The 13506-nt window shown below is 45.2% G+C and overlaps 1 protein-coding gene across 1 annotated transcript in view; it reads left to right on the top strand.

The window, feature by feature from the left end:
• Nucleotides 1-13506, top strand: part of KLHL41 (kelch like family member 41) — a 94012-nt gene that overhangs the window by 37876 nt on the left and 42630 nt on the right. Inside the window, exons 2-3 of the mRNA XM_069616161.1 lie at nt 5583-5740; nt 5829-5936. Coding sequence (XP_069472262.1) covers nt 5583-5740; nt 5829-5936 — 266 coding nt within the window. The remainder of the gene's footprint in view (nt 1-5582; nt 5741-5828; nt 5937-13506) is intronic.

Below are 13506 nucleotides of genomic sequence, written 5' to 3' on the forward strand. Positions count from 1 at the left end.
TAAAAACAAACAGAAAATAATACTTGATAGAATATTTATAGACAATAAATGGCAACAAAACAACATATAAGTAAGTGGCTACCACCCCCGTTTTAGCATAATATCACTAGCTCCAAAATGTTGTTACAAGCTGTGTTACTCACAAATGCTATAGGTTAAGTAACCACCTACGTAAGGGCCTGAACAACAGGCATCTTGTGCCTATTCCATGCATTTAGGCAGGTAGGGTCTGCAACCTGTGTCTCTCCCGATGCCTTGGGCTGCTACTCCCATGATACCTCTTCATTGACCATACTAGCTACAGCTGATGGGAGTTGTAGTCCAAAACATCTGGAGAGCTACATGTTACAGACCCCGGCATTAAGGTATATGTAGTCTAGTAGCATTTCCTGTTGGGTCAGTCTTAGTAGGTAATATGAAACGGGTATGGTTCAGTTAAATAGATATATACTTCAATACTATATATAGTCTTCAGTATGTCTTTTATTTAGATCAGTGGTTGTGTCCGTCCGTACAGCCAACACGCGTTTCAACCTATAAGGGTCTTTATCAAGGCCAAAAGGCTATATTATTTCCAAACAGAATATGTACATAATATTGAGGAGCCTGTTGTATCATATACCCTGTCTCCCTTAGTGACGATTACAAGCTTGGCTTTTCCCCTTGGCTGCATTAAGTTGCAACAGCCAATCTGGGTTGCCACATTAGTGCCATAGGATGTGTGGTTCAAACAGGTTCTACCTGATTTCATAGAATCTAGTTCATTGTGTGAGAATTGGTGGATTTCTTTTTTCTTTAAAGACATTTTACTGCAAATGTATTTTGTGGGAGACCCCCCCATAGATCCCCGTCCCCTTAGAAAGTTGGGTGTGTGTGTAAGGGTTGCGGGAGGTCTACCCCACATTTCTTGCAGTAAAATGCAGTACAACAAATGGTGAAACAGGATTTGGTGAAATCCCTGTGATTAAATGACATGGAGCCACTATTCGGCTAGGGATGATGGGAGTTGTACTCCAAAACATCTGGAGAGCCAAAAGTTTTCCAGTGAACGGTATTGAGAGTTCCAGCTTCACCTAGACATCTGGGCAGGCGAAGAGAAACCCCTGAACGCTCACACCCAAAATAATTGCAACCCACTAGGGGAAAAAGGGCCAGCACACCTCTTGCCAGGAGAACAAAGTTTTATTTGTACATAAAATTGAAAAAATTGAAATGCACCAGCAAAGCACTCTGCTGCCACGGAACGTTCTGGCAAAGTTCATAAGTGCAACACTTTATGAAGGCACACATCGTCATCAGTGATGTAAATTACATAAGGTGCAAATCGAAATGGCTTATTGGTGTGACCTGTACATAGGCTACCTGCTCCATAAGGGATGCCAGGTCTTTGGTCCCAGTCTGTCTGTTCATCTTCCACGTGAGTTCCTCCTTGTGTGTCATAAGGTACAAAGATACAAGTAATTGACAATTATGTGAATAAAAACAATACATGCTTTATCTCTAATCTAATGTGCACCTGGTACTGCAGACAAAGCTCTGAGGATACTTCGAGGTCATATCATCACACACACTAACCTTTTTTCCAGACAGGTTTCGCCACCCATCCAAAGCTTCCCACACTCGTTTTAGCAATGTTGTCTAATCCCCCCCCCCCCCCCGGCACCAGGCAGCACAAATCACTTGACCTGTGGTGAAGGCAACTGGTCCCTGCTTTCTGATCTTTTCTGATCGATTGGGGGTTTAACCGTTTTATGGTTGGGGGTCTGGGACTGGCTGGGACCTTGGAATGTTGGAGGTCTTGGGATAGGGACCTCTAGGTACTATTACTTGGAACTGGGGCAGGGAAGGTTGGAGGCTCGTGCCCTGCTTCTCGTGGGATCGCTTTTCGCAGAGAGCTCTCAAACCCCTTGTGGCTTTGCAGGGCACATTCCTTCTGGGATACGAATGCTAGCGACATGAGACAATGAAAATTCTATGAATCTGGAATCTCTACAGCTCTGACCTTTCTCACCGATGCCCAGGCTACGCCCTATTCCCTACTCCGGCATGCATCCTCCCATGTCCATGTGTGGCTTAGGCTGTGACTCTGGCTGGGAATCAGTTCTAATATGGCGGCTAATTTCTAAAATGGTTTCTAAGTTCTCACTGTATGTTAAAGCTAAAGCATACACCACCCTCCCCGCACAACAGCCCCTGGTGACACCACCCTCCCCCCTGTAACCTCCCCAAGCCCTTACTGCACACTCCCAGGTCTCAGCCGCATTTGAAAGTGCTTGACGGTCAGGGCCGAACGCCCCCCTTCCCAATACAGGCAATGACTAACATTCCCAAGGAATATTCCAAACACCATTAAAACCTACATAACCATGACGAACAGACTAATTTAAGAGAACATTATTTTCAGACTTCAGCAGAGAATTGTAAAGAAGCACTTGCTCCAACTATTAAAGTAGTCGTCAGAAGTGTTAGAAAGAGGGGGCTGGGGGGATTCAGACTCGTGCACGATAATCTACGGGGGGGGAAACCGTGGATACCTGGAGAATAATACTATAAAAAGGAAAAACTGGTTACTAGCCAGGACCTTAAAGTGAACCAGTGCCCTTGGTAAGTACTGCAGAAAGAGTAGAGGGGCAAATGTAGAAAAAGACTTTCAATGTAAACACTAAGGAGAGGACGGAGAAATTGGCTCCAAAAGAGTGAGTGTAAAACCAAATTATGAGCAGTCATAGATTTTCCTGGCATTCTCTCTGTGTCGCATCATGTCTGTATCTGTAATGCCCCAAAGTGCTCTGCAGTGGGAGATAAGGCCAATGTCAGACACTGTAAATGCATTCATAAAATAAATATCCTGCGATACCCTGTGATTATGAGCCGACCTGCACCCTCCATGCCCAGGAAGTAACATATCTCTGGGAAGCAGACGATGCTGAATAGGCTATTTAATTAGACCCATATAAGACCCTATTAGGGCAGAATTTGTGGATTGTCTCCCTAATACAGGTTGGTGTAGTAGTTCAACCTCTGAAGAGGACCAGATACAGGTGGCTTTAATAGTCCAACCTCTTGATAGGACCAGACACAGGCTGGTGCAGTAGTGCAACCTCTTAATAGGACCAGATACGGGCTGGTGCAGTAGTGCAACCTCTTAATAGGACTAGATACGGGCTGGTGCAGTAGTGCAACCTCTTAGTGGGACCAGATACGGGCTGGTGCAGTAGTGCAACCTCCTGGTGGGGCCAGGTACAGGCTAGTGCAGTAGTCCAACCTCTTGATGGTGGCAGATACATGCTTGTGCAGTAGTGCAACCTCTTGGTAGGACCAGATACAGGCTGGCACAGTAGTGCAACCTCTTTATGGGAACATATACGGGCTGGTGCAGTAGTGCAACCTCTTGGTAGGACCGGATTCAGGCTGGTGCAGTAGTGCAACCACTGGATAGAGCCAGCGCTCTAGTAATTTCCACTGTTTGAGGCATTTCCAAGGTGTGATTTTCCTCTTGATGTGTAACTGGAAATGGGACTTTTGCAGGAGGAGGTTGGTTTGGGTTTGGAAGGATAGCTGTTTATCAAACACCATTCTAAGGTTTTTGTTTTGGTTCACTGGGATTGAAGACAAATCTATTAGAATGGGCCATTAAAAAGGCAAGTTTTTGGGGTGGGTATGCCAAAGTCATGGCTGAGTCATGGCCAACTGAGATCATGGCACTGATCTCAGTTTTAGTAGCGTTTGGGCGGCAGTTGTTGTCAATGGCCCAATCCAGGAGCATAACTGTGATCTGTTGCTCTGTCTCAGTTGAGGTTAAGCAGTATTTGGGATTCATTCATACACATGTGTGAAGCCAGGGTGACAGTTCAGATGGGGTTTGCTAGGAGTCTGACCTACACATTAAGCAGCCCAAAGAATGTTATGGAGCCAGTGGCACTACAGAGGTTAGATCCATCTGGACTGATCAGAAATCTCTGATGTTTACCTGGGTTGTTTGGTCTTTTATGGATATCTGGTCGTGCAACCTATGAATCAACCATTGGTGGTCCACCATATCATAGGTCGCGGAAGGGTTTAGAAGTGTAAGGGCAACTCGGGCTTTCTTGTCGGGCGATGAGACCATTCTTGCTCTCTTTCATGTAGAGAGCTTTCTGTGCTTCTTTTAGGACGGAAACTTGATTTATTTCCCCTAGTCGTGTTTTTTCTCTTCTTTATTGAGCAAGTTAGGTGGTCAATCAACATTTCCAATAATTGACGAGGCCTGGGATGTTGGCGATTGGGCAGTAGCTTTCTGGCCTGTTTGGGTTCCCATTTGGTTGTTTAGGAGGGGCTTTGCATGGTGGATTTTTAGAAGCCAGGGTATTGCTCGATTTTGTAGGGAAGCATTTCAGAAGTCTGGCAAGGGCTGAGTCAAGATAGTTGTGAAGTCTTTCACAAGGCTGTCTGGGCTGTGATGGCACTGCTTCGCTGATGAATTTAGTTTTTTTTAGTTACTTTAGTTAGTTCCTTTGTATTCATGGTCCCTGATGGCGCATGGTGAGATCTTGGTTTGATGTACACGAGACCTGAAGAATCGTCTGTGGCACTGACCTCGTTCTCAGACGATTCTAATTGGAAATCCCGCTAGTGCCAGTGAACCAACCGTTGGCATTGTAGATCCTATATAGAAAAGGTCAATTAGCAGGAACATCAGAGACAGTGGTCAAGGGTTAGTTACTTTAATAGAGAGATCCTGGAAAGCGCCTATTAGAAAACCTAATTGTATTGCAACTCAAATTATCAATGAAGAACCTGGTTCCAATAAGAGTAGACAGTAACAATTTAAGAGGGCTAGAGCAGGTTTAGTATATTCGCTAGAGAGACAGTTTGTATGTGCTTTGACTTTAGCTGTGGGCAGTGGTGAGATGTCTATGCTTGAACCTTACATTTCATTTGTTGCCTGGGGTGGAGAGGGAACTAAAAGTGGCCCTGGACATGTATTTCAAAGTGGCCCCATAGTAGACCGGATAAGTGGATCTAGAGAGCAAACTGAGCCCCTCAAACTAGGATTTGGGGGGTCTCCGCCAAAGAAAATGTAGAAAGAATGGTCCAACACTTGTATTTAAAAGCACATTTCTCCCTGTATTCAGATTTAAAAATAGTTAAACATAACAAACTGACATAATACTTTTGTTAACAGTGAGGAATAACAGACTGGAATCGTTATAACAAATGATTTGCTTCAAAGAGATATAGTGAGTGAAAGAGGAGCAGAAAAGTAGTTCACCACACTAAAGAGGCCATTGGGGCCCAGGCCTACCTGGAAATAGCCCGAGTTCCCTGTTGGCCAGCCCACCTCAAATTGCTGCCATTTCTAACAAGCTTCCACGCAGTACCTTAATGTTCTCTCACTGGTGCCCTTTGTGGACACAGTACCCGGGGGAGGAAATGAGGGAGGCAGATTGTTATTCCGGGGGGGGGGGGGGGGGTTCATGTATCATTCCAACTGCAGTCCTAGACATTTTGGGGGCGGTGTGGGGGCGGTTGCTGATTTCGGAGACCCGTGGGTGGAGCTACTCTGGACTGCTTCCGTAATGCTGGTCTTTGCTCTGTTTCAGCTTGACAACATCGCTGGCGAGTGGATTGGACTCCCGCCCATGCCTTCTGCCAGATGTCTCTTTGGCCTGGGTGACGGCGACAACTTAATCTATGCCATTGGCGGAAGGGATCTCCAGACGGAGGAGTCTCTGGATTCATGCTTGTGCTACGATGCCAAGTATGTTATATGTGTGTCTGTGTTCCATCATCTCATCAAACTAATCAAACATTTTGGGTTGACCAATCTTCCCATTTTCTGATTTCAGTGAAGTCGCTTGGAAAGAGGTGGCCAAACTTCCCATCAAATTGTACGGCCACTGCGTGGTATCGTACAATGGCATCCTGTATTGTCTCGGAGGAAAGACCGATGACAAGTGAGTGCATGCCATATTATAGTGTTTACCTCGCATGAGATTAAAAAGCCAGCATATGATCTTTTGGTGTGTCACTCTCAAGACACAGAATATTTAGGCAATGAAAAAATATGAAAGCTCTACTGCTGTGAAGATGTGTCTTGAGGTATCATGTTATTTTAAGTCTTTTTGATGGACACTGGAAAATGTAATCTATACCCATGTGAATACTCAGGTTTTGAATTTCTTTTTGATACTGCACTGAGTGGCTGAGACCTAAAACCTCCAACTTCAACTCCCTGTGTTACTGTATAATTGGATGATCTAAACTTCAGACCCACTCTCCCATTAATGTAGGGTGGGCTGTCTCTAGAAAGGGTCAATATAGAGTTCACTAGCGACCTTATATGTTTAAGAGTGTATATGTCTGCTCATCACGTGCACTGGAGCCTACTGGGAGATATCTCTGTTGGAGGGAAGCATGATGGTCCATTAAGAGTTAATGCCAAGGGAGACATTTGTTCAAAGGGAGGTTAGGCCAAGCAGGAGGTCACACAGGCCAGGTAGAGGTAGCTTCATGTGTCCCTGTGGGCAGACCCGGAAAATGGCTACCCTTTGAAATTAAAAGGGCGCAGAATTCCTTTGAGCTCTAGCTCCTCCCATTGGCTGGAGTCCCCTGTCATCTTGGATTACGGTGTGGCAAATGCTGTGGCCTCCAAGCAAAAGAAATGATGTCACAGTGTAGAAAACGTAGGTTGGACACTGGCCAGGAACCAATTAGGATTACCCACTGTTCCAAGTCCAACCCTAGCATGTGGGAACTATACACCGGCCACTCTGGTCCCACTGGACTTCAATGAACTTTACCTGTTGCCAACTGACCCGAGGATTGCCTGCTGACTGTTAACCAGCATTGAAGGAGACAACTCCCCCAACTCACCCCGGGATTACAGGAATAGAACTTTGCCAGAGATGGGCTTTCTTTGTTGTGGAAACTCTGCCACAAGCTCTGATTAGGTTGCTATGGCAATTATGTTAACTTGATGATCTATAACTAGTTAGCAGTTCCTAAAACACTTGGAGCCAGTGGGCTGGTGCTTTCCAATTAAAGAAGACATTGGGGACAATTTTTAGAAAATGTAAGCATGCACAAGTGCTAGTAGTTGCCATGAGAATAGGCAACCATGAAACATTGCAGAAAAGATCCAGGGGAGGACCAACCCGAGACCCCCGCAGGAAATTTCAGCGCCCTGGGCTCTGCTGGTGACTTGAATTGGTGGGAGATGTATCTCTCAGAAAAATGTTGACCTGGAGTTATCAAGATGGGTACCTGAAGCAGTGCAACTTGCAGATGGCTACAGCGAAACAGGACAAAAGACTTTGGGCCTCATTACGAGTGAGGCGGAACGGGTTAACAGGCTCCACTAAAGGAGGCGGACCCGTTAAACCCATTCCACCTCATTACAAGCTCCCCTCGTGGGACCCGGTAAGTAACGCCTGGTCAAACCAGGCGTCCTTACCGGGTCTCGCGAGGGGAAGAGGGAGCAAACAACGGTCCGCTCGTAATCGGCCCGTTGTTTGCTCCGTCTCCCATTCCCATTGAGCCCTATGGGGGCTCAGATGGGAATGGGGAAGGTCCGGGCCCGGGTTCCTGGAGGGAGGAATTACTGGGCCCGCCAAACTCGGAATGGCCCGGTAATTCCCCATTTTGGGAACCCGGACCGGGACCCGATTTCGGCAGCAGCCATGCCGCCAATAGCGGCATGGCTGCCACCGAAGTCGTAATGAGGCCCTTTGTCTCCCAAGAACCGACTAGGACAAGCCACTCAATGGATGCAATTTCATTGCATCCCAACAAAGCTGATGAAAGGCACATTCTCATGCTCCCTTTTATTTACAAAATACTTTAACATTTTTAATCATCACATGTTCATACAGTAACGTTACTCGTATATTAGTTTGAGGTTACATGAGTAAAGAAGATATTGAACAAAACATAACTCCATGACATATCACTTCCACCAGTTCCCGTACACTGTTCCATTGGGGTTGAACTAACAATATTCTCCCGTATAATACTAATCTGCATTGAAATAGCACCAGTCTCATCAGGCCTTAACAAAACTCCTCTGATTTATTGCAGATCATACTATGCCTTTGGGGGCTGACCCTCCATCTATACACGCTATGTTCCAAATACAAACATCTGTCCACCACTCCTCTCCAGGATGACAGTTGCGGCATCTCCCGCACTGTCCCACTTTCCCTGTTTAGTTGCAATTCCTCTTTTGACATTGGCCAGAGGAGCGGGTGCATAGGGTTTGCCATATTTGTTAAGGCCTACCTCACCATAGACTCCAAAGATAACCAGTGCACAGCCCCTCTCCAGTGGTCGTCGAGCAGCCTGACCATTCCAATTATTTTCCCCCAATATCTTTGAGTTTTGGGTTCCTCCTCTAGTAGGCGATTAAAAGGCCCTATTTTTTTCAACACATCAGAGACTACAGGGATTAGGAACACTCCCAATTGTATGTAGAAACTCCCTGGCATAACATACCCTGGGTAGGATTGCAAATTGAATTAACTGAAGCTTACTAGAAATCCTGCCCTCTCTAGGGCCCATCAGTGCTTTCGCCCGGTTGTCATCTAAAGTGCCTAGTCTGGATTCCCAAATGGACCTGAGTTTATCCAAGTGACAAGATGTAAAGGTTAATATATATTATTGGCTGTCATACGCCAATGATGTTGTATTATTTGATCATACATACATCGGCGTTCAGCGATCAGTGAAAGCCTTAAGCGAATATGCAGTGGAAAATAAAATGGACTTTAGGTAGCAACGTGGTTTCTCCATTCATAAGCTAAATACGGCGATAAGAAGCTCATGCCTCTGGAGATTCACCGTTCTAGGGAAGCACTACTATTATCAACTGTCTTCGGTCTGCCGACAGTTCACTTTGGTCATGACCTGTGTAAAATATCTTGAGCATATACCTGCTAATTCCCCACCTATTTATTCAATGGTCAAGGTCATTTGGCCCAGGGTTTTACCCAACTCCAATTGCATTATAGCACGTTCTATGCCCTACATCGTGATATCTGCCTCTAGTTCCTGCAAACCGTTTCTCAAAGTCTTTATTCAGAGGTTTTGGGGGGGCGGGGTGGGTATTGTTACCAGCCCAAACCGCTAAGGTGCTAGGGAAGTTTCATGTAGGTGAGCACCTAACCCACTATGTTTTCCTTTGGGTTTTTGCTGCCCCATGGGTAACTCCACCCACCCTGTTGCTGCAATCACATAGCCTCTTGCTAACTTACGTATAGAGTTCTCTATTCTGTAGTCATCTGTTCTTTATTTTTCAACAATTAATCATATTCAGCCATCGCCAACATGTGTTTCGACCTATTAACACTGGTCTTCATCAGGGTGTTAAGCTGTTCGCGTTCACAACTTCCAATTGCTTCTTGATCTTTTCGTTTTACACACTTTTCAACCCTTGATTAAATCTAAATGTATCCAACATAAATGAGATATTCTCAATGCTCCACGTTCTTATATCTACAGGAGGTGCAAAAATCTTGCGACCCATTGGCTCTGCACCAATCTTCACATAATTACTCTAAAAAAATCAGCTTATGTTGCAAGCTAGTGTGCCATCGGGTCAAATCCCAGCACAATGAATCATCTTTTGGGCTTATTGAAGCCCAGCCGCCTCTCACTGGCAACAGATTGTGACATTCCGCGTGGCGCCACTAGCTTGCAACATAAGCAGACTTTTTGAGAGTTTTTGGTTGGTTAGCCTAGTGGAGTCACCCCCTGCTGTTTAATTTTACGTATAGAGTTAGTTGCAGCTCATGCTGCCATTAAGGTATCGCACACTTTTGCCGAATGGCAACTTTCCCAAACACATTTCTGCCAAATGTTTTACCTCTTTTTTCTTTTTATCACAGACGGTAAGTATGGGTAAGATATTTAGAGGGGTGAGGGCAGAAGTGGTATTGCGGGTGTCTCCTTCTGCTTTCTGTGATTTAAAAAAAGAGGTTAAAACAGCTCAAATAAAATTGTCTAAGTTGAAATTCGGCAAAAAAACTGTCTCATAGATCCACCATTAATGCTCACTTGGATCAGCTGTAAGCCAATCAGCACCCTTTTCCAGATGAGGCACCTGAATTGAAGGGAGGGACATTTTCTCTCACGTTGGTTGATTCAAAACTAGGCCATACTCAACCCTACATTCTCGTTGGAACCTCAGCTCCTCTGCCTTGTATGGCCATGGCTGTGTCCCACCTGGCTTCACCGGACTGTTTCTGAAGATCCTAACAACTACTGTACGTTCTTGAACCAGTGCATGTTGCACGTTATTTGTCACCCTGCCGCTCTCCCTGACTCTGTTTTCAAGGGCGCATTCCTGCCCACTTTTTTGGTAGGGTCTCCAGTAGATTGGACAAACCCTTTGCTAGAGATCAATGGCCCTCTGTTATATGACTCTGATTCTCTAACTACAGCCTTGGCAAGGGTTTCTGATGCCATTTTCAAGCTTCTGACGTGAAACTCCTTGACCTGTGACAAGGTAACAATATTTTATTGCAGTAAAACACCCAGATGGCAACCACAACTGGATGGCCCAAATGCAAGAAAACGGGTTTTCTATTAAGGCTTGTGGTAAGAACTAATGGGTGCCTTACCATCCATGTCTGCGTGAACCCCAGAAATTATCAGGAAACTCTAGTGCTCATCCCTAAAGGGAAGAAAAGAGATGAGCATGAAGGAGCACGCTCCCAAATTTTGCCAGGCACCCTGCAGCTACCGGTTCCACATGTAAACCTATGGCTTACCTTGTCTTAGCCAGGGCCTCCGCCATTGGAGACAACAGTGCACTACATGCAGGCATCACTGGAAATGATCCTGACATAACATATGCACATTCTCTGCATATTTCCAATGACGCAAAGTGGACCCGGAACTCAGACAAGCCATAGGTGGTACTTCTTTGTTATCAAGGCTGGTGGTAGAGCATAGTATTGATCTCTAGATGGAATGGGTAAATGGATATCCTTAATTGATGCACCTCTTTTTTGTTATCCGTGGTACACTACATTGGCAGTCGCACCACAATTTCCACAAATGACGGTGTCTTTCTAACAGGGCTGTGGTACCACACATCTAAAAATCTAAAGTAGCTACCAAAGCTCTACAACAACAGGGAATGGCAATGCAGTGACTATTCGGGCCCATGTTCGTGTTGTCACCGTCTATACCGCCATGCTAATCTGCCTATTGTGAAGTATTTAGTAAGGTGCAGTCTTCCTCTTTACCGCTGCCCATAGATCTGTTCCCAGGAATGAATACATCACGTGGGCGGATATATGTACTAATGGAAAGAGAAGACACATATGTTCTGCCGTACCTCAATGAATGCCTTGCAATGGAGTAATTTGCCATCCAAAGTCTCTAGATTAGATTTGAATATTTGTAACGGGCTTAAGACGAACCTATCCGTATAAAGGCGCAGTTGGACCACAACACTTATAGCACAGAATGAAAGGAGGGTGGGAAGTCACCCGGTAAGCTGCCCTGATACTATTTAAACAGGTAGGTTTTTAGGGCCTTCTGAAACTGGGAAAGTGTCTGACAGTGACTGATCTCCAAAGGTATGCTGTACTAGAGTCTAGGTCTAAACACAGTAAATCTTCTGTCTCCTCTGGACACAAACATCGAGCAGGGACTACTCAGCAGCCACTGACCCCTTGAACGGAGTGTCTTCAGGGGGTTGTGAGGACAGATTTGAGTGCTTAGGTACTCCAGGGCCAATCAATTTACACACTTAAAAATCAAGCATGCCACCTTCAATTTAATGCTGTCCTCCACTGCCAACCAGTGAAGTGTTCTACGAAGCGGGGAGACATGGGCCAATCTACCAAGCCGGCCAATCTGTCTGACTGCCGCATTTTGGGCCTTCGTAACACTATACAGTTGCTTTTCAGGGATGCCCATCAGAAGGCTATTACAATAGTCCAAATGGGTGTTTGTCATGGCCCCCACCACTGCTGCATGATCCTCCTCGGGAATAAATGGTAAATCCCAAAGGAGCATCCGCAAGGAGTAATAGGCTGACTGATCGTCAACCCCAACCTTTGCTTCGCTGCCCAGGTTCTCTTGCCATAGGCAGCCTAAGTTCTTGATTTTAGTAGCAAATTGAAGCTCCTCACCGATATACGTGGGGCAAAGGATTCTCTTGCAGCCATGACCTGCTGCTTAGGTCCGAACAGGATAAACTCAGTTTTGGCAGCATTCAGCGGAAGCTGTTTTTTTGTCATCCATTTATTTATGTCTTCCAGACAATGATAAAGCCTCATGAAGGCCTCCTCAATGTTATCAATTTTAATATAGATTTGTGTTTCGTCGGCATATGAGTGGTAACTCAAGCTATGACTTTTCACAATGTTCAGCATGGGTCGCATGTACAAATTAAACAACAGGGGAGATGGTGAGGATCCCTGCGGGACTCCGCAACTCATCACAATAGGGTCTGAGATATAGCCCCAAATGTCACCTGCTGATGTCTGTTAACCAGATATTATCCAAAGAATTTCATGGCCTGTTCAGAAACATTCCCAGGCATTCTTTGGCGTTTGAGTATGATATCGTGATTGACTGTGTCGAAGGCCGCGTAAAGGTCCAGCATCACAAAAAGTGTAGGCCCCCCTTTGTCCGTGACCTCTAACAACTCGTTCACTGATAGCAAAGCCGTCTCAGTCCCATACTTAGGCCGAAATCCTGATTGGAATCGCTCTAGCAGCGCCTCCTTCTCGACAAAGGTCTGAAATTGAGAGGTAACCACTTTCTCTAATATGTTTCCAGGCCACGGTTTCTTTAATAATTGTGTAATGATGGCATTTTTTAACTCACTAGGAACCATGCCCTGGGCCAACGATTTGTTGACACATGTGGCCATAAAGGGAGTGATATTCTTGGCTAAGCGTCAAGCAGTACAGGTGGGTAGTGTAAACAAAGCATCGTTGGTGGGCTTGAGATTCAAAATGATTCAAAATGAGAGATTGATTTAAATACTCTATAACTGGTTGAAAAACATACCTTGCACAATTGTCATTGCTTCATACACCTGGCTGGATGCCCAATCCTAAGTCATCTATAGGATCTACAGGACCGGGGCACAACTGGCCCTCCTGGGCCTTTACCACAATGCTCTCCTGTATTGCTTTCATTTTTTCTTTAAAAAATACATTGAATGTATTAGCCTGTGCTAACAAGGGTTCAAGGGAAGCAATACAGCGCTGGATTGAATAATGCACATTAGATAGTGTTATTGGGTATAGAACAGTATCAACTTCCTCCTTAGTGCAGTTGTGTTAGACTGAATGGAGCATTTAACCTGGTCCGCATTTGATCAGGAGATTAATAGACAACAGCCTTCTGAACTGGGCCCCTGTCAATATCAGGTTATGACGTCTGGCCTGTGCAATGCACCTGCAATTTTTCAGCACTTTGTAAATGATGTATTTTATGAAATCCTGGATCTTGGTTTGTCGTTTTGTATCACAATTACCTTCTTTTATATCATGCCACCTTGCC

Source organism: Ambystoma mexicanum, chromosome 9, assembly GCF_040938575.1.
Source record: "Ambystoma mexicanum isolate Mex_15411 chromosome 9, UKY_AmexF1_1, whole genome shotgun sequence".
NCBI classification, from domain to species: domain Eukaryota; kingdom Metazoa; phylum Chordata; class Amphibia; order Caudata; family Ambystomatidae; genus Ambystoma; species Ambystoma mexicanum.